The 26,180-nt window shown below is 35.6% G+C and overlaps 4 protein-coding genes and 1 non-coding gene across 6 annotated transcripts; 2 read left to right on the top strand and 3 right to left on the bottom strand.

Annotated features, from left to right (window-relative positions):
* The first annotated feature begins 2,544 nt into the window (after positions 1–2,544).
* On the top strand, positions 2,545–5,924 carry LOC137742169 (uncharacterized). 2 transcript variants are annotated; one of them, XM_068481956.2, is made up of 6 exons: positions 2,545–3,443; positions 4,177–4,264; positions 4,838–5,004; positions 5,128–5,203; positions 5,299–5,361; positions 5,584–5,924. In XM_068481956.2, exons 1-5 carry the CDS (start codon positions 3,315–3,317, stop codon positions 5,313–5,315), a joined length of 477 nt encoding a protein of 158 aa, XP_068338057.1. In that variant the 5' UTR covers positions 2,545–3,314; the 3' UTR covers positions 5,316–5,361; positions 5,584–5,924. The 2 variants fall into 2 exon arrangements, with proteins under 2 accessions (XP_068338057.1, XP_068338056.1); XM_068481955.2 differs by having other exon boundaries at positions 2,907–3,443; positions 4,177–4,273.
* Positions 5,925–8,756: 2,832 nt separating this feature from the next.
* On the bottom strand, positions 8,757–9,500 carry LOC137741564 (uncharacterized). Its single transcript, XM_068481259.2, has one exon. The coding sequence runs from the start codon at positions 9,459–9,461 to the stop codon at positions 8,841–8,843; it is 621 nt and encodes a 206-aa protein (XP_068337360.2). The 5' UTR covers positions 9,462–9,500; the 3' UTR covers positions 8,757–8,840.
* A 195-nt stretch (positions 9,501–9,695) lies between these two features.
* On the bottom strand, positions 9,696–9,767 carry TRNAD-GUC (transfer RNA aspartic acid (anticodon GUC)). Its single transcript has one exon. It is a non-coding gene; the product is annotated as a tRNA-Asp (tRNA).
* A 499-nt stretch (positions 9,768–10,266) lies between these two features.
* Positions 10,267–11,658, bottom strand: LOC137742333 (universal stress protein PHOS34). The gene is made up of 4 exons (XM_068482174.2): positions 11,323–11,658; positions 11,070–11,179; positions 10,637–10,755; positions 10,267–10,537 (listed from the first exon to the last, which is right to left on the bottom strand). Exons 1-4 carry the CDS (start codon positions 11,498–11,500, stop codon positions 10,456–10,458), a joined length of 489 nt encoding a protein of 162 aa, XP_068338275.1. The 5' UTR covers positions 11,501–11,658; the 3' UTR covers positions 10,267–10,455.
* A 2,474-nt stretch (positions 11,659–14,132) lies between these two features.
* LOC137743800 (uncharacterized) lies at positions 14,133–17,702 on the top strand. Its single transcript, XM_068483738.2, has 5 exons — positions 14,133–14,588; positions 14,732–15,028; positions 15,298–15,646; positions 16,806–16,916; positions 17,214–17,702. The coding sequence occupies exons 1-5, from the start codon at positions 14,304–14,306 to the stop codon at positions 17,324–17,326; spliced, it is 1,155 nt and encodes a 384-aa protein (XP_068339839.2). The 5' UTR covers positions 14,133–14,303; the 3' UTR covers positions 17,327–17,702.
* Positions 17,703–26,180: the final 8,478 nt, after the last annotated feature.

The following is a 26,180-nucleotide window of genomic DNA, read 5'->3' as shown; positions in this document are numbered from 1 at the left end:
TGACTGAATTTGAATTGGGCTGTCTAAGATAGAAAATTGTCCAGTAACAGTGCTTTGCTAAGAAAATCATTGATTAACAAATTTTTGAAGAAGAATGTTCCGTCTCATTTGAACTTTCTCGTTCTATTTATTTGGCTCTCTTTCTCATTCTACAATGTTGCATGATGGGTTACACCGTTATTTTTTAAGTCGCCCTTGAAAGACCAACTCTGGTAGAAATCAACCAATTCCAAATTCTTTTAGTCATCTAAGATATAGATCAATGTTATGGAAACACTTAAATCTTAACAATATTAAATGAACAATTAATGATTTTTTATTTGATTAATTTTCAACAAAGTTGATCTTTAAAGGTTAAACTAGAAAAGAGACAATTCCAGTCATTGTGCAACATTGCATAATGAAAAAGAGAACCAATAATACATAATGAGAAGATTCGATCGAGATCCTAAGAAAGTCTGGTGTAATTTTTTCCATTCTCAAGTACCCTTATTTTATATTACTTTTAATAAAAAAAGGTTCCCCAAGTCTTATTCCTCAAAAACCAAGAATAACCAATCACATTTTGCTTTCATGTGAATCCTACGCGAATTCCAACTGTCTTTTGATTCTTTTAGTGCAAGTAGACATTCGAATGAGAATAATTCGTATTTCTTGCCTTTCCATTCAAAGTAAAGTGAAAATACTACTTTTCTTTTACACTTTTACTCATTTACTTTTAAATCGTTAAATTTTTATTTTTTATTTTTTGGTTGAAAACGGGGCATAAATCCAAAGGATAAGGAAAGACTATATAAACATATTACGAGGCCACGAAATTCCAGTTATATCTACAATCGACAACAAGAAGGATGAGCTTGCTAAAAAAGACCGAACTCAAACTGCATGACAAACCCATACAAGCCAAATCATCAGCAACAAAATTATTTTCATGGTAAATACGTCAAATTGCAGAAGACCAACTTGGTGCATAAGTGCATGACAATTCAATACCAAACTTCTTAGAAGGTGATTATCTACTTATGCATTTAAAATCAATTGTAGGGCAAGTGCAGCATCCGATTCAACTATAATCTTCTTAATTCTAGTATTCTACGCAAGCTGCAACCCAATAAAAACACTCCAAACTTCAGCACTTAAAATCTCACCTCGACCAAGATTAGCACAAAAACTAAAGGCCCACATCCCCAACGCGTTTCAAGGACACCGCCAACACCAATGAAATTGGCCACCCCCTTACGACACCATGAACATTAAGCTTTAGCCAACCCTCAAGAGGAGGTTCCCAATGAAGAAAAGTGTGTGTTCGAATGGACCTTATGGAGGAAACCATATTTGCCTGAAGCCAATCTTTCAAATAGACAATAATAATGGATTTGGGATCACTACGGAGAGCAAAATCATGTTCAAAAATACTTTTGTTTCTCTAGTGCCACAAGAACCCGCACACTTGTAAATCCTAGTAAATTATGTGTAGGAATCCTATGAGATTAAGAAGATATTTCCTTGTACAACTTGTATTACTTGAAAAGAAAATTTCTCTCTCATTTGTTAATATAAATAAAGATACAAGAAGAATATCACACTCAAGAATTCCTCAAGCACTTCTCTTCTCTTTGACCGATCTTCCTCTTTCTTCCCTCACTAAATTCATACTCGAACCGTATTTTTCACACTAAAGGACCAAAGCATGGGAATTTTTTGCTGAAGAAATCCAACTGACCTATATGGTAAGCAAAAGTGACACATCCAGCTTTAAAATTAATCACCAAAACCTATACATATTCTTTCAAACCAAATAATTGTACCAACTTTGTCGTAAGCAATCCACTTAGTACAACAAGTCCCACTTCAAACCAAAACCCATATCCAAACAAAATTACATTCATAATACCATGTTCACACAATCTGCCTTTTTCCTATTCATGACATCTCAGGGTTTTGGAATATCTTTCCAACGCAGTACAAGATAGGAATATGATTCCAATCCTCATAAGAACGTCAGATGGAAGCTTGTGTGGAGGTTGGACGCGGCAAGTGGATAATATGTTCTGATATCATTTTAGGATATGAGCATCTACTTTATAGTTTTTACACAATGAGTGCGAAGATTCAAGATCGTTTAGACACTTGTTGCAAGCCCTTCATCTCCCATTGTGAAAACAAAATCACATTATTCATACAAACGGCGAAAATCTAGAACGAACCAGGTTGAACAATTGAATATACAATCAAAGATCCAAATTCAACTGCCAAAGATTCCAGTACATAAAATGCTCCGATTTGCACTTATAACACCACAAAGTTTTATCTAAGATTTTTCTACATGTTCATGAGCTATGGTCCTACATAACACTGGTGGGTTTATTCATGAATCGTGCCTTGATATCAATAGCAAGAGAATGTTGGACCATGAAGCATATCGGACAAAGCAAGGCTTATCTAATTATCCACTTGGTGGGATCAGAAGCTTTCAGATTCATTTCTCCTATCCCTCACTTGAAGTCATCGACTCATATATCCCACAAAATATAATCGAACAATGGGGGCCATTGGGGGAGAGGAATTAAAAGTCGAGTCCAGGCCTAGAGTGCTCGAGAGAGATGAGATGAAGATACCCCACAGTATCAATACAGAAATTGTCATAGTTAGTATGAAAGTTCGGGATTCGATCTATATTTTAAATCAAATTTCGTAAATTAAATGATGTGATTGTTAATTATTGAATTATTAGTTAAATATTGATTCGCATACTTATTTCATATTGATGACACGCAATTTAGTTTAAAATTTTAATCTTCCAAACATTACTCTCGAAATAATATGGCACTACCGTACATCCACTTGGCAAAAGGAGTGGAGCCCACGTGGCACCTATCCATTATGTTTGTGGGGAAAAGATGATTACAGTGTTCAACTAATAAAAAAAAAAAAAAGATGATTATAGTGAGGAAAACAGAAGGGCAAGTTCCAAATCATTTTTGATGAGGAGAAACAAATCTTTGGTTGCATGAAAACGGAAGAGCGTTTCTTTTTCTTGGGGTGATGATGGCACATGAGCGGCACTACATGCAGTACCGTCTTTTATACAGCAAGTGCCTATATAAATTTTGAGTTTTGGATACTCTGTGTGTCATCATCTTCACCCCGTGCTCTCTCTCAACTTTCTGTCTGATTTCTTTCTTCCTCTGCAAATCTTACCTGCTTTGTTTCTTCAACTGGGTTTTTTTCTTGGAAGTTGCTTTTTTGGAAAGTGTTATTTTATTCTGGAGTTGGCTCTTCTGGTTGACTTAGAGAAAGAGAGGAAGTAAAAAATGGAGAGTAACAATAAGAAGCCGGGCAATTCATGTTCCTCATTGACTGCTGATCTTTTTGGTACCAAGGAATCTCCTCCCAAGTCTTCTACTGGGATTTTTGCTTCCATTTTCCCACCTCCATCACAGGTAGTTATGATTCTTCTACTGCGTTCATATTTATGCTTTCTGTCTTTTTTTTTTTTTTTTTTTTTTTTTTTTTTTTTTTTTTTTTTTTAACTTGAGCAATACTGGAAAGGGAGATTCAAATTTGAATACTAAGGGCACACTGCTCCAGTTAATTTGCCTAAGCCCGAGGAGGATTCAGGGTTGATTTAAAATTGAAAGCAGATAAATTGGGAAAGGATGAACTTTATTCATTGGGTGCATATATATGCTTCTTGTTATAATTTTTTATATAATTTCTGGACTTTATGTATAATAGTGAATTGAAAATTGCTTAGAAAGGAAATGTGAAATATTGCAGAGAAATACCAAAAGGGGAAATGAAAAAGTTTTTTGGTTTGTTTAAGCAAAACATGATTTGGGTTCTTAGTGGATTTGTTGGTTAAGTTTTTGTGAGAAGGGGGAAAGCTGACAACCCAAATGAAAAAAGCACTATTTTTCCTCGTAGTGCTCATGGCTCTTTGTATAGCATTATTCTCTAGCTTAGTGGATGGAAAAGTGAGGGGCTTGTGAATAGAGGTGCACAACTGGCCGTCTTTAAGCGGGCTCGTCTTTTGAAGGATCCAGGCCGGTCCGGCCCATTGTACACCTCTGCTTGCTAGTGTTCCATCCACTGAAAGTGTCTTTGGCCACTACTAGATCTTCTGTTGAATATATGCTCTAGTATCTGACATTTTTTACCTGATTTAATTTTAAGGTGGTTGGGAGGAACTCTTCAAGCTCTGAGCTGACAGAATATTGGCAGCAGCAGTCCTTGAGAAATCATGCACGGAACACCAAGCAAGGTACTGCAGGTTTGTATCATGTTGATTTTAGTTTCTTGTATTACTCCTAACTGGAAGAAATCTTGTTTGATAGGCAACATTTCTACTTTGATAGATGTTTAAGTTCTTAGAACCGTACTGTTTAATCTCTGCTACGATTATGTTCCATCGTCATCAGATTCCCTGCATTCTCTAACACTAGCCCCTTGGCACACACTCTACTTTTATAGGTAACAAATTATAACTCACTTTTTGTATGATTAAAACAACCCGACTTTAAGTTACTTGCTTGACTGCCTAATTCTTTTCGACGCTTTCTGGACATATTTTTGTTTTCGTTTTTCAATTTAAGAGTTTGTTAATGTGATATTATATCCATATATAATGAAGGGTCTTCTCTTTTAGCATTTTCATTAACAAAAAGGGCATTTAATGGATTTTTGAATGTTTAACCTTTAACGCTTTCTTTATGTATAAGTATATAGATTATCGTATGTTAGTTTTGCAATTCTCTACAACCTCTTGATGTTGGATATTGAACTTTGTTTTTAAAGCTTATTGCCTCGGCCTTTGCATTTTTCTCGAACTATATAGCTATAAGTAGCGAAGGTGCACGCTATAGCATACCCAACAAGGACCGGAGTTCAGTCCTTCAGGAAGAAAGAGCAGAACCATGTTATCTAAGTTCATCTATTTACTATGGTGGGCAAGAGGTGTATTCCCAGTCCCCAAGGACCCATGCCTCTGGATCCTATCCTATAGTGAGTCTTGATGAGTTGATCACATAATATACAGACTTGTACCGTAATATTAACGCTATCAGCATGATTAACGGATAAAAGGATATGAAAAACTTATTCTGTTTGTTACTCTGACTGAATTAGTTCAAGAAAGATGCGGGAGAAGATGATCCAAATGGAACCAACTCGAACAGTGCCGCCCGAGGAAATTGGTGGCAAGGTACTGATATTGGAGATGGCATTAGTTGTATTAATAATTTAGAGCTACATTGTAGAGGAGATCAGCGTATGAACTTCTGACTTGCGTTTCTGCAGGTTCGCTCTATTATTAGGATTTTCCCTTCACTGTCCATATGAATTCTTCATCTATTTTTCAAGGTATATTCATTCACTCTTAGATCAATTTCTCGAAACAATTCTCTTATTACTTCAACAATTTAATCAGATCAGAACGTCTCTTAGCATTGCGTTTTCTCCCTTTCACAAGATAAATAGTCACAATATATTTTCCTCTTTTCAATTTATATGAATTCATGAAGCCTGGCATACTGTAAAGATATCACGTAAGGAGCTGATGTAAGAAGATTTTATGTTTTGCAGGAATTCACTGGGCCTGGGGTTTAAGTATGGAAGTGTAATATAAATAAGTGGCTGATGTGCGCATTGGTTGCAAAAGATGCTGGACAGGAAGTGCAAGCTTTTATGTCGGTATGGTCAACTGTTTCATTGGACTTTTTATCAAGAAGATGGTTTTCCGAAAATGTAGTGTTCTTACCACCCTCCGCCGAACTATGTTCTGTGTGTAGTTTGAAGGTTGTTTATCCTGTTAAATTAAAGCCCGTGGAGGATTCACGGGCGAATGATATGAGCCCCTTGCTCTTTCATTGTGAACATATATGCTTGAAGTGACTACGGTTTCTTATGCAATGTGTTTTGTATTATGACGCGTTTACGGTTTGTTGAAGAGTACTGCATTTCCATTAGATTAAAAGTTTTCATGGTTGCTGGCCAAGCAAAACTCGAACCTTGTCCGTTCGAAAGATTTAGATGATACATGGAATTTTAGCAGAGAACAATTGTCACAAGAAACCTGGCCAATCAGCCACTTTGTATATGGAAATTGTCAAAGATACTTACAGCTTCAACACAGATTGGAATCTCACCCACAATAAGGTACAGCTATCTGGCCTTTTATCATTATGCCGGTTCCTTGTTAGAAAAGCTTTGCTTCTAACGCTGAAATTTCGGTGACAAGATGATGCCGCAGTCGGGGACTAGATATGTATTAGTCATCTGCTAAGTTAGTATCATGGAATCTGATATTGACAATAGTTCTCCCCACTTTTCTCATCATTGGATATGCAGAGGAAAAGCCTTTCATAAGCAGCCACCATTTTCTTTGCAGTGAACAACTGCAATCCTCTCTGCCTTGCTGCCTGGCCTTTCTGCTTCAAATCTCCTCTGCCATCACTCCAAACTCTATAGAGGATCTTCTTTAGTGAAGCTCTGGCAAGCTTTGTTGCCATTACTGGCTTCCCCGAGAGCATTGCTTCCAACAATGTATGATGCAATCCCTGACGTGACGAGTCCGGACGAAAATATCAATTGCTCAATTGCGTTGTAGAACTCAGTAAGCTGAGCTTGTTCCAGTGGCCCCAAAACAAGTATATCCGTTCCAAGATCTCTGTACCTTGCACCCCCAAGGACCATTCCTGGCAACAAGAACAACAACAGTTTGCCTAAATGCATCATTTTCTTTGAGAATTTGCTTCAACGCTTCGAACATCAGCAGATGCCCTTCATCCCTCATCAACCTCCCAGCCATTCCCAGAACTAGTCTTAGATTCCGGCACCCCAAACTTTCTCCTAAAATCCTTTCTCATGGCAATGTCCCGCTTGAAAACCTCCTCATCAACCCCGTTAAGAATAATGTGAACGTGATCATCGGGGATCATGTAAATCCTCTTGAGTACATCTCCAACATGGTCACTGGTAGCAACATGGCGAGCGTAACTAGGGAAAATCATTACCTCTTCAACAACCTTCATAACTTTTTCAGTCCGTGCATACCCTTGTGGTTTTTCATGGCTCCATAGAAGTTCTTGTATGATGTCGGAATGAATGGGGTTTTGTATGCAATCCCATGCCAAGAAACAGCAAGGTTCGTCTGGTTACGCGCTCAAGTATGCAAGAGGCCAACACTTTTGGTGTGGATCACATCGAAAGGCCTTACCGTAGGGTTTTGAGATTGAAACATCTTCCAAATCAGAGCTTGGTCCAGACAGCCAGCAGCTGTTGGTTTCGAAAGGTGAAAGTACAAATTGGGCGTCGGGTAGCTTGGACAAGAGGAATTTGGAGAAAGCGATGTGGTAAAGATGTGAAGCTCATGACCTCTTTTGGCAAGGGCAAGGTGGAGGGTCAAGGCATGCCGTTCCATGCCCATTTGAGATCTATGAGGCCATTTCTTGACAAACAGAGCAATTTTACGAAGCCTCGAAGGCGGCATTGAGGAAAAAGCAAGCTGGTTCCATGCTGAAGGGAATGCAAGTAGGTTATTGATTTGGCAGCATGGACTATATATGGTAATTGTACCAGTAAATGAATGAGATGAATGAACAGACACAAAACACCAAAACCACGCAGCAAAGACGGCGAAAATTGAGCAGAGTAACTGAATCCTTTGCCATGGAAGAAGTATGCAAGAAAAACAACCATACCAAAATTTGGAAAGTGACGAAATGAGACTCAGTTTCTGATTCAAATGGTACTTGCACATGGGGGATCTACAAAGAACAAGTTCGACAGAAGCAGTTCCTAAAGAATTGGCAATCTCGATAGATTGTTTATGAAGAATTAACGAACCTTGTAATTCTCCTTAATATTAGCCTACTTACAAGAATTAACGAACCTTGCAATTCTCCTGAACATCCTTTGATTTCATAAATTAATATTAGTCTACTTACAAAAATTTCAGTCAGTAGTAAATTCATTTTAACACAAGTAATTCTCCTTAATATGTTATGAACAAGTAATTCTCCAAGATTGACCATTGATTTTCTCTAAATTATTCAATGAGCATGGCATCTATTTGCACGTTCTCTCTATGGCTATAGATGAAATTATACAAGTAAGAACTCATTAAATGGTATGTAAATCGTTGAACAATCAGACAAACCTTACTTGCATGGCATTTACAATTAGGAGTTCTTCAGCATGACATATACTCTAGCTTGCATCAAATCAACTCAATTAAAACCTAGATTATGATCAAGCATCTAAATAATCAAACCTAAAATCCCCATTTAAATTAGACTTAAACTTTAGGATTCTAATCTCGAATTTGCTCACAACTTAGTACTTAGAGAGCCTAAACAAGTGGCCCTCTACCATAGTGGTGGAGAGGAGTGTTGCCCTTGCATCAAGGCGTGGGTTTAAACCACGTTGACTTCCTATTCTAATATCTAATCTAACAGATCTATCGTCTAACAAAAAAAAAAAAGTACTTAGAGCCTAAAATAGAAACTCTAAAGGAAGATACTACACCATAAATAATCAAACCTATCAATTTATCAAAGCTTAACATGATCGATCACTAGGGACAGTAAATTGGTACGCATTTACTTAAATGGAGATCCATTTAAGTGTACATATGTGTTAACTATGGTGATGAGTGGTGATATTTGTGCTTGTAATGGCAACGATGTTGATATATGGAGCATCCATTAACTATCTCTATCAAGGACAAGTGAAATTTATTCAAACGACGTCCTATATACTGAATTTATATACATATAATTTATATTAAGATGCAAAGAAGATGCACAAATTTAACATTTCTTTTGATTAATCATACGTTTCTATCTCGTAAAAGCATGTAGCACAAGAAAAACATAGATAAAAAGAGCTAGAGGAACCAAAGTCACCAGAGGACCAATTGCAGCCAAAGTGTAAAGACTCCCACAACCCAATCTCCCCAATTTGATCTGAACCAAGTCCACCAGCGCCATCATCAAAAACCCACATCCCAAAACAGACCCGAAAGCCGAAACCAGCGTCCCGACCCGCAAAGCTACCCGGTTCACATGACCCACGTGCGAACCGGAGTCACCGCCATTTTGAACCACAATGTCTCTGCTGATCTTGATGGCTTGCTTGAGGGCCAAGGCAATGAGGCTGGAGAAGAGGAAGGAGCTGAAGGAGTACACGTGGAAGGCGATGAGGCCCTCTGCGGAGGAGACCCCAGCGGCGCAGGCCACGTCGGAGCCAATGAGCATGGCGGCAGGATCGGTGGTGGGGTAAAATGTGAGGCCGACGAAGAGCGCGAAAGAGAAGAGTGAGTTGACGTTGACGATTCCGTCCAAGGCCATTATGTGGATTCGAGTGGTGGATATTGGAAGGCACCGTGACGCAGCGGACATTTCCGGTGTCTTGGTTTTGGTGGCGGTGTAGGTGGTGGAAAAGAAAACGGAAAAAAACATATTTTTGTGATTTAATGGGAGTGTCTTTTTTTTTTTTTTTTTTTTGCTTTGTACGGTGATAGTGGTGGAGTGGCTTTGAAGCTTGAAATTTGGAATCAAGGGTTTGCGTGTGTGTTTTTATGGGTAACGTGTTTTTACAGGCAAGGAACTGAGAGGAGGGGGAAGAAGCAAGAGACTAGTGAGAGTTTGCAAGGTGTGAAAGTAAAAAAAAATGTTTGGAAAAGAAAAACATTACGCCGTTGCCGGGGATCGAACCCGGGTCACCCGCGTGACAGGCGGGAATACTTACCACTATACTACAACGACTTGTTGAGATGATATTATAACATGATAAATTTATATTATAAGACGCTAATCACCAGTTTATTGTAATTCGAGACCAGCTTTTTTAAGGCAAATGTTTGAAACAACTCTGAAGTTTGTCAAGTTTACACCAAGTATAACCCCTTGGGCTGTGAAAGTACCCCGAATGCTTAGGTCGACTATAAGGTTGACATATATATTTAGGCAAGGTTTTAGGTTTGACATCGGAAAATTTATCGCTCATTAAGCGAGGTCATTTGGTATAATTCCCCTACTTGTTTCTCTAAGTAAAATGATGCCACCATATGAGGTTTTACAATAACGTTTTACGATATGATTTTGATTTTCAATCCTAATATAGTGTGCAATATTGAGTGCCACATAGTTGGAGAAAATAAAAGTTGAGAGAAAAAGGAATATAAGGTTTTGAGAATTTTGAACTTGTACAAACGTCAAGAGGATTCTTTATCAATTCAGCTAAAAGAAAATGCAAATTGGGAGCTACATAATTCAAGTTCATTATTCAAACTGATACAACAGGAGTAGTTTCATACAAACAAAGATTAAATTATTGAGTACATATATGCAAACTTGGAGGCACATAATTCAAGTTCATTAACATTAGCAACAAGCAGTACAACATCCATTTATCTCCCCTCATCAAGCTCGTTTTAGAGGTACACAATCTTAATCAGGCAATATGATCCTTGACAATGGTAACAGGGCAGATTGCATTTGCCATAACGTAGCTGGACACACTTCCCAGCAGCACCCTAAAATATATTCAACAAAATATCCAAGAATTATACTGTGAATTGTAATATGTATTACAAGTGTTCGATGTATTAAGTTTGGGTTCTTCTTTTATTTACCTTTGAATGGAACCAAGGCCCCTGCTGCCAAGGACCAAGCAGTCGAGTTTTAGTTCTTCAGCTGCTCCACAAAGTTTCTCTCTTGCATCTCCCCAGTAGATCTTTGCCACCACCGTCGCCTATAACCATCGAAAATGTTCTTGTCAGACAGTTTCTATCATGTCAAACCATCAAACAACATCATTGATCAATTGAATTTTCGTTTTTAGGTTTGATAACAAATTAACAGTCTAACAACACAATGTATTTGATATCTAATCACGTTTCAAATTTATACTTTCAGACAAATAAATATATTGTCGAATCACAAATTTAAACAAGAATTAATTAATTAGCATAATTAATAGTTCATCAAGTTCATGGGCAAAAAAAAAAAAAGATTCTGAACCTACAAATTACATAAAGTGGGGATGAATACAAAAACTACACATACATGTTTCTGCCTAGACACTGTGTCAAGCAAATCCAAGACCTCTGCATCAACCTTGACGTCGTACTTCTCCATCACCAATTTTTCACGGAACTCCGTGAATGGAATCAGAGCTGCATAATCAAACATCCAAATCACAAGCTCAAAAAAATCAAAATCATCAGACAGAAAATACGATATATGCAATAAAACTTGATGAATAAATAGGATGAAATTTTGAAGAAGCAATAAGATAATGAAAATTAAAGTACAGTACGTGATCCGGTGGAAGACCAAAGAGTGCTGCGACTCTCATCGCCCTGAGAGGGCTTGACATGGATGACATACAAGGTGTCACCCTTTTCGTGGATCAGATTATCGATGGCCCATTTTAGAGCAAGCTTGCATCCTTTGGAGAAATCTACGGCCACCCCGATTTTCCTATCCCTTGTCATGGTATCGAAACACACCAAAACCAATTAGCGTGAATTACAGAACAAATGCTTGAGAGCCTTGAAATTGAACAACTTAATGGCAGTACTGAGTTATACAGTAGAAAAAAACTAGTAGTTAGATCTGAGCGTTGAACTTTTGGTAGCTAGGCCTTGCATTCAAAGTCAACAGAGCCTGATATTTTGATGTATATCTGTAATCCATGTCACAATCCACATGTGTAAATTTTTTTTTTTTTTTTTTTTTTGTTTGAGCATGTGTAAAAAGTCTAACTATGCGGTTTGATTGCTTACCACTTAGTAAATAGAGTTGTGAATAATTTGCGCATCGAATGGGAATTGTGGCTTGGTTTGGTTCATTTCTACATCTTGGGAACGTGGCTCGATTTTTCGTCTTGAGAGAACAAGGACAAAACAATTGTTTTAATGTCTATTTGGCCATGCCTCGACACATGATAGTAGAGCTCGTGTATTATAGAACTTAGTACTCTATATTGAAGTATAAATTCATCGTTTTCTTAATATTATATTATATGACATGAATTTGTAGCGTGAATCATAACTCGTCGATGTATTGAGGACTGTTTGCTGGCGGGTCCAACTTGGCAACTTGTATTATGTAAGGTATATGATCTATTCCTTAACGATAATGATTAAGAGAGCGGACTTTTGATTGAATATTGAACAAGACATCTCAGCAAGCAGTCCACTAGCTGAAGAAACTGCGAGTATATTAGTATATTACAATTCGTGTGAAGATTGAAGGTAAATGAGAAGAATCTCCCGGAAGGTTTGAAACTTTGAAACCAAGCAGGCACCTTATTTTTTTGTAAAACTTTTCTTGGTATTTTTATACTTTTGATTAATCAACGACTTTAAAACCATGTCTTTTACTTACTTTTGCAATGCTCACGAGAAAGGCTTTTCTAACCGCCTTCATATAACCTTTTGTTTTAAAACTGTGCTCAATCTCTTGGAATTTGAAAAATTTTCACCTGAACATAGGCTAAATGTTATTACCAACTGAAAATTGGCATTCACAGTAGGCATATATAGTATTAGGGCATGTTTACTTACAAGGAATATAAATTAGAATATTTTGGTTCTTGAGTTCTCCGCATTTTTACTAATATATGGGTAAATGAATGATTTCAATTTTTGTGTCCGGTTTGATTAAACGGCCCTTACACACCTCTCACCTAGAGAAATTCTTTGAGTTGTGCATGATCCGTATTGACAATGTATCCCCACAATATAATGACAATATAATATCTATATATTATCAACATAATGGCTATACATTGTTAATACACTACACTATTAGTGTGTCATGCACAATCATGCACACAAACCCCTTACTAATACCTCTCGCTGTAGAAACTCCAATGGTTTAATAGTGACACCAATGGCATTTAAGACTTTAGGCTTTGACATGAGAGAGCCCAACGATGAAAGTTATTGGGTTGGGCAAGGCAACTTGGTAGCTAGATCTACTTAATTATATATATAGGAATTCTAATTTTCTCTTTTATATATATATCTGCTCCAATGAAATGGACTCTTTACTTGATATGATATTACATCCAAAGTTAAAGTAGTGGGAACCATGACCTAATGGATTGTTGAATAATCGCCAATTATGAAGACTAGAAAGTACCGATTCATGTAGTGCGGCAGAAGTGGGCTAATTCACAAATCAAAAGGTCGAGCTACCCCAAAAGTCGCTATACCTTTACTTATTACATGCAATTGTTGAACCGTACTTGTCGTGTGCATGGCAAGCAACAGAACAAAAGTCAGAGGAAAAACAAATGAAAAGAATGTTGCGGTGGCTAAATAATAGAAATAGTCAACACTGAAGCAACATCAACCCTCAACCATATATATTGGTTGTAATGAAAGACCAACCCTAACCATTTCTAACAACGCTAATAAAAGAAATAGAATAAGAATTTGTTTCCCAGTTATCATCACTTTGAAGAAAGAATTGTCAAGAAACAGTTTACTGAATAAGAACATGACAACAATACATTATCATTATTAAATTTATAAAAACTTAATAAGTAAACAAATGCGTATTAAAAAGAAGTATCAGAAAAATTGTGCCAAATCATTTGCAAAGTTATGTGCAATAAGTATAGGTGTGAGAATTTTGTAACAAGAACCATTATGTGATTTTCAGCAGCATTCTCGCTTATTTATCTAAACTACATCGAGAAAAATTCGAAAAATGCAATCTTTTAAACTCAAAACTATTTAAAAGCTTTTATGCGTTCTTGATTAATTAGTATTTATGGTGCCTATCTATCTTGAGAGAGTGAAGCACACTGCTCTGCTTAAAAAATCAATTGTTTTTGTTTTTTCGATAAGCTTAATAAACAGTACAATGAGATTAGGTTTACGGTGGGTTCGGTGGATATAGATATAGGGCACCGCAAAATATATCTAACGAATGGAAGGAGCATACATAGCACAGCTGGGCAAACGGTCCAACTACCGAGCCCTAACCCTTCTAAATTTCAACACCAACACACCAAACAAGTCATCCAGCTACTGTATGACACTGGACCCACTTACTTAGCTTCTGGGTCCCACCCAAACTCCTTTTAAAAACACCTTGCAAACAATTTGACCCCTACTCCATCTTTCTCGAGCTGCTCTTTGATCATATAATTACCTTGATCTTTGTTCTTTCTTCTCCAATAAAACCCACCTGATCAGTTCTTCTGCTCCATCATCTTTTGTTCAAGTTAATTAGCATTACTGCTAGTTAGTTAAAACAAAAGTTGATTAGTACGTAATTAACATGATGGATTTTGTGTGCTCCAAACCAGATGCCAAAGTCTGGGATATTTGTGAAGCAGCTGCTAACTATAATTACAAAGGGTTTATTAGGTCATCAGATTTGAGTTCTCCTTCTTCATCTTCAGCACTTGAGGATTCTGAACTTGTTTCATCTGATCAGTCGACAGAGACTACTACTGATGAGGACGACGATTACATTGCCGAGTTGACACGCCAGATGACTCACTACATGCTTCAAGATGATCACGAGAAAACCAATACTACTAGCTCTCAGAAAAACCAAGAGGTAAACCCATAATTAAAAATTAATACTTATATATGTATATATACACAAGCGATAGAGGGGAATTCAAGCTTGGATGCAGCACATGTCTACAAATTGTTGATAATATTATGTGGTTAATTAATATGACTTTTCTTCTTTTTCAGTTTTTGGGTTCTGTTGATTGGCCACAGTACTCAGTGTGGTCACCGTTGGGGTCTAGCCATGGCAGCTCAGAAGGGTCATCTCTTGAACCAACGCCACCAGAAACACCAGGCAAAGGCAAAGTTAGGAACAGCTGTACCTACGCCGACGTTTTGAGAAAGTTGGACAAGTTAGATACAAGAACAACCAACGAAGGGTTAAATCATCATCGGCGAATAGACCCAAGTACAAAAGTAGACCCAGGGGTTGGATTTTTCTCAAAGCAAGATCTATCTTGCGGTCAAAGCCAAGATTTTCAGGTAAGAACTGAATTCTAATTTTTTGGTAGTTTTTATTACTGTTAATAAGTTTCTCGAGTGATTGACTGGTACCAATCTAAGTTAGATGTATGATGTACTTGTTATTGTGTTTATTAAGTTTCTAGAATGATTAGCTGGTAACGAGTGCCGATGAATTGTACACGAGCCATCATCGTTGATATTTTACTGATTTAGTAGTAACAAAGTATTTATTTTCCCCTTCCAAATACATATATTTATCTGACTCATATATGTCATACTTTTGACAGAAACTTGAGGCTTATTATAAGGTAAAGCAAGAGGACATTTCAAAGAAACAAGGATCATCAGCAAACGGAGGGAGACAAGCCAAGATTTGCCATGAGCAATTTGAGCCTAATAATTATCAGCACTTGAATAAAGGAGGATCTTGTATTGGGTCTATTAATGGAGGAAGGTCAAAGTCTCCAACACAATTTGGATTGCCTGGTTCAACCCCATGGTTGAACCAGCAAGCAGGACCGGGTATGAGGGCTGTTTTCCTTGGCGGGTCGTGTTCGAAAATTGGGTCATCTTCTGGGACAGGAGTATTTTTGCCTTGTGTTATTGGTAGCACTTCACAGTCACCCAAGAAAAGAGGTATACATATAATAAGTTAAATCTTTAATTTCTCAATTTGGTGTCGCATTCGAGTGTTAGGGTTTTAAGCGTGATGGGAGCAACTTTTGTGGTTTCCTAGTCGTTGGAGTGGTTGGGTTGGAAGTGGAATATCACCTATCCCATTTACAAGAAATATTATTCATAATATTCGGATTGCTTATGTGTGTTGCATCTTTTGGTTTTTGACTTTGGATCTAGAAAAGGCGTCCTTATTATAAATTAATTAAAGATTCTTTTTGGTCCCTAGTCTCAAATTGTGAAGAGGTTTTTCTTTTCCTCTTTCGTAAATACAATTATATTTGAGTTTTCACTAGTATGTAATATTTTTTTTCATTTGTGTACTAAACTCAACATCTACAAAAATCAAATTTAAAATATTTCACTTATTAATAAAGCAAAATAACATCACAAATTGAGTGGGGGGTTCTGTGTTCTAAATATTCCTTTTAGTCCCCGATCTCAAATTAAGATGTCTGGTTATTTATTCTGAAGATTCCTTTTTAGCTCCCAATCTAAAATTGGGTAGTGGCCAAAATTTTTGTTAGCTAGTTACTGGTGTGAAAGGGAATCTTTATATGGTCCACTAATTGGTGTTTTTTTTTTTTTTTTGTTGTCAAAGTCCACTAATTGATTGGGGTTTGGTCTTCTGGCAAACTCTCTTTTTTGGTTTAGGAAAGGGATCCTCTCTGGATTCCTTTCATTTAATCTTCCTCATCAAACAATTCGGACTTTTAAATTTGATACAACGGCTAAAGTTATTATAACTTTTAAAGTGAGCTCATGTTTTTAACCGTTAGATCAAATTTCAAGGATCCGAATTGTTTGATGAAGAGGATTAGATAAAAGGGATTCGGAGAGGATCCCTTTCCTTTGGTGTATTGTTAATTTCTTAAGTAAGCTTAAGAGATAAAGAAAACAATTAATTCGGCAACTTCTCCTTATCAATTAGAACACTCAAAAAATTAAAAAGTATTCTTTATATTTATATTGAATTGATTATTCCCAGACTATAACATGTTATATTATCAAATTATCATGGTAAGGTTATGAATTAAACTGTTTGATATATTGGAAGAACTAAATACCGTCACAAGCTTTCTAAACTAACATTTCGGCTCTTTTTATTGTCAACGTATAGGATGTCCCCCGGTTCTTATACCCGCAAAGGTCGTGCAAGCCTTGAAAGTTCACTTTGACAGAGTTGGTGACCTACCTCGACCTAATGCTTATGGTACCTCTACACAAAATGGTACATATGTCAACACAGATCTATTCGTATTACTCTTTGCTTGAAAAAGATTTTTACACGAATAAAAGTTTGCACAGTATGTTATTTTGTCAATTTAAATCGTTGATTAAACAAAATATTATTAAAAAAAAAGATTCAGATTGATAATTTAATAAATAACGATGCATGTAAAATATCTCAAATAAACATGCACCAAACGTTAGGATATAGTATATATGTTAAGTTTGGTCATTGATTTTGGGCTTACTCTCTAACTTCTTTTCTTCTTTTTTTTTTTTTTTTTTTTTCTTGTTAAAGATGCTTTGAAGGGTGGTAGGGCAAACACGCATTCAACTAATACACGTCACCCGCGGACGGTACCGGACATGAACACTAAGGAGATCGGTCTGCCTCAAGAATGGACATATTGACGCGCAGTTAGCACATCACATGCAATGCCTAAATATTCATCACCACCACCGATATTGTTAGTATCGCTCTCAGATGTGGTTGTGTGTTTTGGCATTTTATTCTTAGAAAAGAAGAAAAAGTCCAAGAAAAGAATAAAGAAGAACATGACGGACAGAAGAATTTCGGAATCTTAAGATAGGTAGATTAGGACAAACAAATACAGATTTAAGAATATCATCCCTTTTTTTTCATATACATTTTTTGAATAAACAACAAGTTTGAATAATGTATACAGCAGGAAGCTGTTGACCGGTAATGCAACTACTTGTGCCAACCCCTACTTGTGATGTAAAAGGATGTATTTTGAAAATCCTAGTGCCAATTCTGCTTTCATCATGTGGGGTAACTGAACTTCTGCTTGTTTTTCAAGCATTGGTTTCTTCATAATTTAGGCGTTTAATTTGTCCTTGAATAGCCTTTGGAGCTCTCTATCTAGTTCATGCTTATAGCTGGAAGCTCTTGTAGAAAGAGTTACAAAACACATACATTTGTTTCCCATGCCAATTCATTAAACAACAGGAAAACCCAAATGCAATGAGGTCTGACTTTTGGAGCCGAATATTTAAGCTTTCCAAAATTTAGAATTTGGACCTAAAGTTGTTTTTGAGTGTGTTTGAAAGTGCCTTTAAAATGATTGAAAACTAGTAAAATTATTAGTGAATTTTGGAAAAACACTTAAGTCCTTAAAGAAGCAATAACAGGTATTTCTTCCAAAATTCACTTCAAGTGCTTTTGAAACTCAAAAATACTTTCACCAAAAATGTTTATTTCAATCATTTTAAAAGCTCTTCAATCCTAAGTGTAACATTTGGTTAGAAAAAAAATGTCAAGCAATAGCTTTATTTTTTACGAGCTTTAATTAAAGGCCTAATTGAATTATTAGTCTCTATGGTGATACGGTAGTTGGTGTGACATCCCACGTCGCCCAGGGGTGTGATCCTTAAATGTATATTCTCATCCCTACCTAGCACGAGACCTTTTGGGAGCTCACTGGCTTCGGATTCCGTAGGAACTCTGAAGTTAAGCGAGAAGGGGGCTTGAGCAATCCCATGATGGTTGACCCACTAGGAAGTTGCTCGTGAGTTCTCAAAAACAAAACCGTGAGGGCATGGTCGGGGCCCAAAGCGGACAATATCGTGCTACGGTGGTGGAGCGGGCCCGGGAAGTGATCCGCCCCGGGCCGGGATGTCTTCCCGGGCCCGCTCCACCACCGTAGCACGATATTGTCCGCTTTGAGCCTCGACCATGCCCTCACGGTTTTGTTTTTGGGAACTCACGAGCAACTTCCCAGTGGGTCAACCATCATGGGATTGCTCAAGCCCCCTTCTCGCTTAACTTCGGAGTTCCTACGGAACCCGAAGTCAGTGAGCTCCCAAAAGGTCTCGTGCTAGGTAGGGATGGGAATATACATTTAAGGATCACACCCCTGGGCGATGTGGGATGTCACAGTTGGAAGATAACCCATGTGGTTAAAAAAAAAAAAAAAAAAACTAGAATTTAAGCTCTTGCGGTGAAATTTTTAGGATTTATACTCAAAATTAAATTTATTAATTCTCCGTTAATTATTAGCACGTGAGCCACATATATTAAGCTAAAACAGAACTTTCCGTTAATGGTTAGCATGTGGGGCTTGCATGTAGGCTAACTTTATATTTTTAGTCTCAATTGTGAGTCTCATATGCTAACAATTAATGGAAAGTTCGTGAAATTTTTAATTTTGTGCTTAAATCCTAATAATTTTACCACAGGGACTTATATCCTAATTTTTTTACCACATGACTATCTTCTAACAACTCTATCATCACAAGTACTATTAATCTCATTAAGCATTAATTAAATGGACTTCATCAAACTTTTTCTTAACAATAAAACACTACGAAATCTTTATTTAATAAAAAAGACACAAATTATGCACTTACTCAACTTGTATTAACAATAAGAACAAAATAATATTAATAAAATAATTAAAAAAAAACATGGCGCAGACGCAGGCAGACCATGAGTGGGTCTCTTACCCAAAAGTTTGATTTTAGTTCAAAATGATCAATACATAGAATCAGAACAAGTCACGGGAGCACAGTTGAGGCACATACCATCCACATATGATTCACGCACTCTTTCTTTCACTCATCCCATCGTTTCTCTATCTCACTCTCACATATGTATGGGTTTTTGTTTTTTTTTTTTTTTTCCTCTCTCACTCACCAGTCTCCGCCTCTGTTCCTTGTCCAATTTTCTTGGTTTTTGTTTTGGCTCATCCAGTCTCTCTTCCTCCCTCCTCGCGCGCAGACCATGAGTGGGTAAATGTACTTTGTCCGACGAAAGTTGGTTTGTCGGGCAAAATTGCATATGGCAAATCGTAATTTTAGTTAGTGAGAGGGAAAGAGAAAGAGAGAGAGAGAGAGAGAGAGAGAGAGAGAGAGAAATTTGATAGGATGGGTGAAAGAAGAGAGAGATAGGTACATCTATACTATTATTAAAAGAATCTTTCTTGTCAACTTTTTGCATTTTTTTTATTTTACTCTTATTTTTGATACACAATGTTTACATAAGGAGGGTAAAATAGTAATTTTATATCTTTTGAAAATTTTTCCCCTTTTTCCTATTTTGCCCTCATTTTTATACATAATATTTACATAAGAAGGGTAAAATAGTAATTTTGTATCTTTTGAGAAAATGACACTCATATCCCTATTTTTCCTACTTTACCCACCATCATTTTTTCATACTGGTAAGTGGAATCATGATTTTTATTTTGATAGTTTGAATCAACTGAAGCGATTGCGCTTCAGGAGAACGTGGGAGGAGGTAGGCGGTTGAAGAAGCTTTAATTTTGTACCTTTTGACAAAATAACAATCATATTCCTATTTTACCCTCATTTTTTTAGAAAATGACAATCATATACCTATTTTTCCTATTTTACCCTCATTTTTGATACACAACATTTACATAAGAACAAAACAGTAATTATAAAGAAAAAAATATGCATTTATTAAGAGAAATTGTCTCATCGTCATTATTTCATACTCTTTTAAAAAATTTAAAAACTAATCACACTCCTTAATCAATAACAAAAACTAAAATGAAATTGTTCACACACACAAAATAAAATAATAAGTAGAAATAGACTGAAAGTCTAAAATGCATTTTCTCTTTGTCCCTTTATAACAAAAAGAATAGGTTGTAATCTTGCGCCTTGTTTTACCAAAATGCATTTTCAATTTGTCCCTCAAATGTCAAGACCGTGTTGGTAGACTTTACAACCAAGGCTCATGGCTTGCATGCATCCAAAGTACAACCTAAGCTTTTTGCAGGTTCCAGGAAACTCACTACTATATCTTTGCTTGTTCTTAAGATCTCAAAATCAGGTTAAAAGTTTACTATTAATCATACTAATATTGTCTCAATTTATTATTTATACAACTCGACATATGTTAGGTTTTATAAAAGACAAAAACTTGATATTATGTATAATTTTATAATATAATAATGAATTGTGAAACCATTCATTTATTTGTGAACAATTTCATTTTAGTTTTTGTTATTGATTAAGGTGTGTGATTAGTTTTTAAAATTTTAAAAAGAGTATGGAATAATGATGATGAGACAATTTCTCTTATAATTACTGTTTTATCCTCCTTATGTAAATATTGTGTATCAAAAGTGAGGGTAAAATAGAAAAAATAGGTATATGATTGTCATTTTTTCAAAAGGTACAAAATTAAAGCCTCTTCAACCGTCCATCTCCTCCCATGTTATCCTGAAACGCAACTGTTTTAGTTCATTCAAATTACCCAAAAAACATTATGATTTCACTTACCTGTATGAAAAAATGATACTGTGACAATTCCTCTTTATCTTATGTAAATATTATGTATCAAAAGTGAGGGTAAAATAGGAAAAATAGGGATATGATTGTCATTTTCTCAAAAAATACAAAATTATTATTTTACCCTCCTTCTAGTGTGGCATAGTGATCCCAAAATACATCAGAGCCATCAGAATTCTCATAGTCTTCGGAAAACTGTGGCTAAACCATAATATGAACAATTAATACTAGATATATGATGATTAAAGTTTAAACCAACCAGTAATGCATAACCAAAATTGTATTCTGAGCTTTAAGAAAGAAAACACACCTCACCAGACTTCCCATTCGCGACAGCGGCCGAATCTGCCTCATCATCATCTATCTGCAAGTTACAACCAATGACCTCGTCCTTAATTCAGTTTACTAGGATTTACACACTGGCGAGACGGGATCCAGATAGATTAATGTCAAATTGAACACATAAAATGCAAATAAAGGTAAGTAGTACTAGCTTTCACATAAGTATATAAAAAAAAAGAGACTAAACCTTTATTTTTGCATTGCTCACATGATATCATTCGGGGTTTAGAACGGGAATGTCCCTATGATGGTAGTTTAAACCAATCACGTACTATCATTAGTTTTATTTCCTCGCCGAAAAATACATTATTGGCATGAGATAAAACTACAGTGGCAACCCCGTTATGGTAAGTTTCTCCCCAAGTGATCGTGCTAAGTCTGCATAACAAGTGGAAGAGGGTTCAATGTTTGTAGCCTTGCCATCAGATCGGCCAACTCATATTCAATGCACATTTTCGACGTAATTGTAAATAACAAAGAAAAATAAAGGCAAAAATGCTTGCACCCTTTAAAACATTATGTTGATGTCAGGATCATCTCTGAGATTTGCGGAGTTATATGCGAAATTTATAAAAAGGCTCTTCTTTAAGATGGTTTTAAAATAAAATAAAAAAAAAAAGGACAAAACAAACACTTAAACCAAAACAAACCTTAGCACTCATTGATTGCAAATTTATAAATGCCATTTATAATAAGTAAAAAGAACTACAAACATAGCCTTCACTAAATAATCAAAATTAGTTCAATATTCAACAACCAAACAAGAAAAAAAAAATTTCAAAACTCTAACTTTATTAAAATTTCACTTAAACATATAACATTATATAAATAAAATTGAAAAAAAAATCATTTTTTGGGGTGTTATCATTAGCACTCAAAATATATCATTATACTCCGTATTTTTATATGTAGAAAGAAAACATTACGCTTATAAAGAGTGCATAATGACATTTTTTTTTTTTTTTTAACAAACGATATTATCTACAATAAGGGATGGTGAAGTGGGCTAAGCCTCACAATGGACCAGCCAAAATAATGTGGTTCAAATTCATCTTTGATGAGAATCGAATATAAAACCTCTCACTTACAAGTAAAGAGAAATGCCAAAAATTTCAAGGACCGTCAAATTTGGGGCCCTATGCGCATACAAATATAGTAATATTATTTAGACACATCAAAATCAAATAGTATAATCGAACCTGGTTCATCTTATTTAGCACAACAAACCAAATCAATTAGTTGCCCACACGCATCATTTTCGGCTTAATTTTTTACATGAGATCACTTTCATGTCACTAATTAAACACAATCACCAACTTTTTGTTTTTTGGTTACAAACAACTAATCCAAGTGAAAGCCTTTTTGTTTTAATATAAATCTCAAGGCTCAAAGCATAAGATTTAACCTTTTATACTAATCTACACTAATAAATGGAGGAGAGTGCGTGGAAGGCAAGGAGTTGAAAAAAAAAAAACTAAAAACTTTAACTACCAAGACAATTCACAATTTGTAAGGTTGATCTGGGATACAACAGGAGCAAACATATGAAAAATATTTCTCTTTAGTTATTTAGTTTAGAGTATATTTCGATCTCTACTAATTATAATACAATTAGTTGCTAATAGTAGTTATACTTAAATGGCCACTCCACCAGTTTAAATTTGGAAGTGTCCCAAAACTGAAAAAAATAAAAAAAATCAAGTGGATGGAGAGAAAGGAGTAGGATTCTTTCCCGTCTTTTTTTCCCTCCCCTTCCCTCCCCTCCTATTTGAACGGTCACGGTTAAGCAACGTCAACATCTTATATTAATTTTTTTATAGAAAAAGAAAAACAAAATAAAGAATGTGAGAGGAGGGGATAGAAGCGGATGGAAAGAGGAAGGGAGAGAATCCTAATCCGAAGAGAAGAGAAAAGCTTATTAACTGACAAGTGATAATGTATTCATGTGGTTGTGGTTGGCTGTCAGCTGTGTGCGAACCTCATTAGTTAAATTGGAGATGGGCGGTTAAAGAGGCTTTAATTTTGTACATTTTGATAAAATGACAATCATATCCCTATTTTTCTTATTTTACCCTCATTTTTTGAGAAAATGACAATCATATACCTATTTTTCCTATTTTACTCTCATCTTTTATACACAATATTTACATCAAGAAGACAAAATAGTAATTATAAAAAAAAATATGCACTTATTAAGAAAAATTATCTCATCATCATTATTTCAGACTCTTTTTAAAATTTCAAAAACTAATCACACTCTTTAATTAATAACCAAAACTAAAATGAACTCTGTGTGCTCATCTGCTAGTTCTCTTTTAAAATTTGGATATCGTTGTCGATTTGCAAATAGCATGAAGTTTCAGGATCAAAAGATAAATAAAATAAAATGGGATGCTGAATTTTCAAGGTAAAGTTGGCGAAAGGACAGTGTAGGGGAACAGGGAACTGTAGCCACGTGTTCACTTTTGTAGGCCACTTTCGGTTAATTTGCTAACGTGACGGCAAGTCGGCCATGTCGTCCTTCGAGAATCGTCTTTTGATTGTGACGTGATGCGTCAATGTAACGGACAACATCAACATTTTTTCGGAAGATGATTCTCTACCATCATATTCTCATCTCATTTCATCTTCTCCTCTTACATATTATTTTTTGTATTATTATTTTTATAAAAAAATTAATATAAGATATTAACATAATTTAATCGTGATCGTTTAAATAATAAAATATAAAAAAGTAAAGAGAGTAAAAAGGTATAGAATCATACTCCATTGTGTTTATGTCATTTCGAGGTATTTGATTACTTTTTTATTGAAAAGATGTTTTATTTTTATTTTTTGTTGAAAGAAATATTTTTTCTTAAATATTATAAGATAGTACAAAACTTAAATATAAATTTCAAGAATTAAAAGTTGTATTTAAAAAACATATGTTGCCTAACAATAGTATCATAGGGTATAGGAAACAAAATATACATTACAATTTTCAGCCTTATCACTAAAATACAAAACCCTCCAGAATTCTTTACTTCACTCAAAGATTTGCACATTATTGATGTGGGTCTCGTTAAGAACTTTTTTGAAGAAAATTATGTGGGATAAAATTTCGAACTAAGGAAAAAGAATAGCGAACATTAGTCAATTTGAATTAACAGATATCACAATTCAAAATTACAATTCATCGCCAATTCTGCAATATAGTTTTGATTTGGATTAGAAAACACAATGATCCAAGCTCGAATCAAAACTGACATCACAACTCAAATTCACAAATTAACTACTTTTCAATTGGTTCGAGCTACGAATCTGGCAAAAACACAAGTGATTCTCTTATTAAAAGTTTTGGAAGAACGTATGTCATTTGAGTGTGGCTAGAGATGGGCTGAAATGTCTTTAGCCTTATGGGCCTTGCTTGGAGATTAGTCTTATCATCAGGGTGTGGGATACCTCAGACTTGAACAAAAAAACATTCCTATTGACTAATCACTTATCCTTTTTTTTTTTTTTTTTTGTTGTTGTTGTTGTTGTTTTTTTTTTTTTTTTTTTTTTTTTGGAAATAAAAAAATTACAATACTTGCATTATTTAACGGGATAAATTTTAACACACATGGATTCGAACAAGCCACTTGCAATTTCTCACACACTCCTCCTAATTTATTATTTGATAAGGTCTCTTAAGTCACCATATGTAGAAATATGACTCATTGTATTGTTTTGTACAAAGTTTATAATAGGCTTTTTAGCCAAGATGGTCATTGAGATTTGCATAATACATCACTTTGGTCCCTGAGATTGTCCATCATCCATTATTTTGGTCCGTCCATTAAAAACTCCGTTAAGTGATCCCGGAGCTTATACCAGAAACTGAGATTTTTTGGCCGAAAGTTTGGACAATTTTCAAAGCTTCGTAACTCAATCGTTTCTTAACCAAATTCGACCCATAATAGATCAAAATGAAGATAAGGAAAATGTTGAACAAGATTATACCATTTGGAAGCCCAATGGTTGCCGAAGATGGTCGAAAAATAGCCTGAAAGGTGACTAGTCCGCGGGAAAACTGGAAAACTCGCCAAAAATTGGGTAAACTTTAAACGTTCATAACTTCTTCAATACTCAACGAAATCGAATGATTGAAAATCGAAAAACATACACCTCGACGAGAAAAAAAGAATGGTAGCTTTCTCGAGGGTTAACTCGTCGTGTTTTAGCTGGAAAATGGTTTGAAATTGGTTGTCTTGGTCTCATCGAGTTAGCCACTTTCGAGTTGTTTTTTAGCCACACCACTATGATTAGCCATCGAAAGAGATACCATTCTCTTCGTCTGGTTGAGAAGTATGATTTTTATTTTTGAATCACTTGATTTCGTTGAGTATTGAAGAAGTTATGAATATTTAAATTTTACCCAGTTTCCGACGAGTTTTCCAGTTTTCCTGCGGACCAATCACCTTTCAGGCTATTTTTGGGCCATTGCCAACAACCATTGGGCTTCCAAATAGGTATAATCTTGTTCAACACTTTACTATCTTCATTTTGATATATTATAGGTCGAATTTGGTTAAGAAACGATTGAGTTATGAAGTTTTGAAAATTGCCCAAACTTCTAGCCAAAAATCTCAATTTCCAGTATGAGCTCCTGGACCACTTA

This window comes from Pyrus communis, chromosome 11 (genome assembly GCF_041283825.1).
Source record: "Pyrus communis isolate YQ-2024b chromosome 11, ASM4128382v1, whole genome shotgun sequence".
NCBI lineage: Eukaryota > Viridiplantae > Streptophyta > Magnoliopsida > Rosales > Rosaceae > Pyrus > Pyrus communis.
This window is presented reverse-complemented; position numbering and strand designations above follow the sequence as displayed.

What these genes read in the sequence shown, in the direction of transcription:
- LOC137742333 (XM_068482174.2), bottom strand. Translation starts at nt 11,500, where the DNA reads ATGACAAGGGATAGGAAAATCGGGGTGGCCGTAGATTTCTCCAAAGGA. An exon ending in CAGTGTCTAGGCAGAAACAT is followed by an intron (nt 10,756 to 11,069) that starts GTATGTGTAGTT and finishes CGATGGTTATAG; the next exon opens with GCGACGGTGGTGGCAAAGAT. An exon ending in GGCCTTGGTTCCATTCAAAG is followed by an intron (nt 10,538 to 10,636) that starts GTAAATAAAAGA and finishes AATATATTTTAG; the next exon opens with GGTGCTGCTGGGAAGTGTGT.
- LOC137741564 (XM_068481259.2), bottom strand. Translation starts at nt 9,461, where the DNA reads ATGTTTTTTTCCGTTTTCTTTTCCACCACCTACACCGCCACCAAAACC.
- LOC137743800 (XM_068483738.2), top strand. Translation starts at nt 14,304, where the DNA reads ATGATGGATTTTGTGTGCTCCAAACCAGATGCCAAAGTCTGGGATATT. An exon ending in GCTCTCAGAAAAACCAAGAG is followed by an intron (nt 14,589 to 14,731) that starts GTAAACCCATAA and finishes CTTCTTTTTCAG; the next exon opens with TTTTTGGGTTCTGTTGATTG. An exon ending in GTCAAAGCCAAGATTTTCAG is followed by an intron (nt 15,029 to 15,297) that starts GTAAGAACTGAA and finishes TACTTTTGACAG; the next exon opens with AAACTTGAGGCTTATTATAA.
- LOC137742169 (XM_068481955.2), top strand. Translation starts at nt 3,315, where the DNA reads ATGGAGAGTAACAATAAGAAGCCGGGCAATTCATGTTCCTCATTGACT. An exon ending in TTTTCCCACCTCCATCACAG is followed by an intron (nt 3,444 to 4,176) that starts GTAGTTATGATT and finishes TTTAATTTTAAG; the next exon opens with GTGGTTGGGAGGAACTCTTC. An exon ending in CCTCTGGATCCTATCCTATA is followed by an intron (nt 5,005 to 5,127) that starts GTGAGTCTTGAT and finishes TGACTGAATTAG; the next exon opens with TTCAAGAAAGATGCGGGAGA.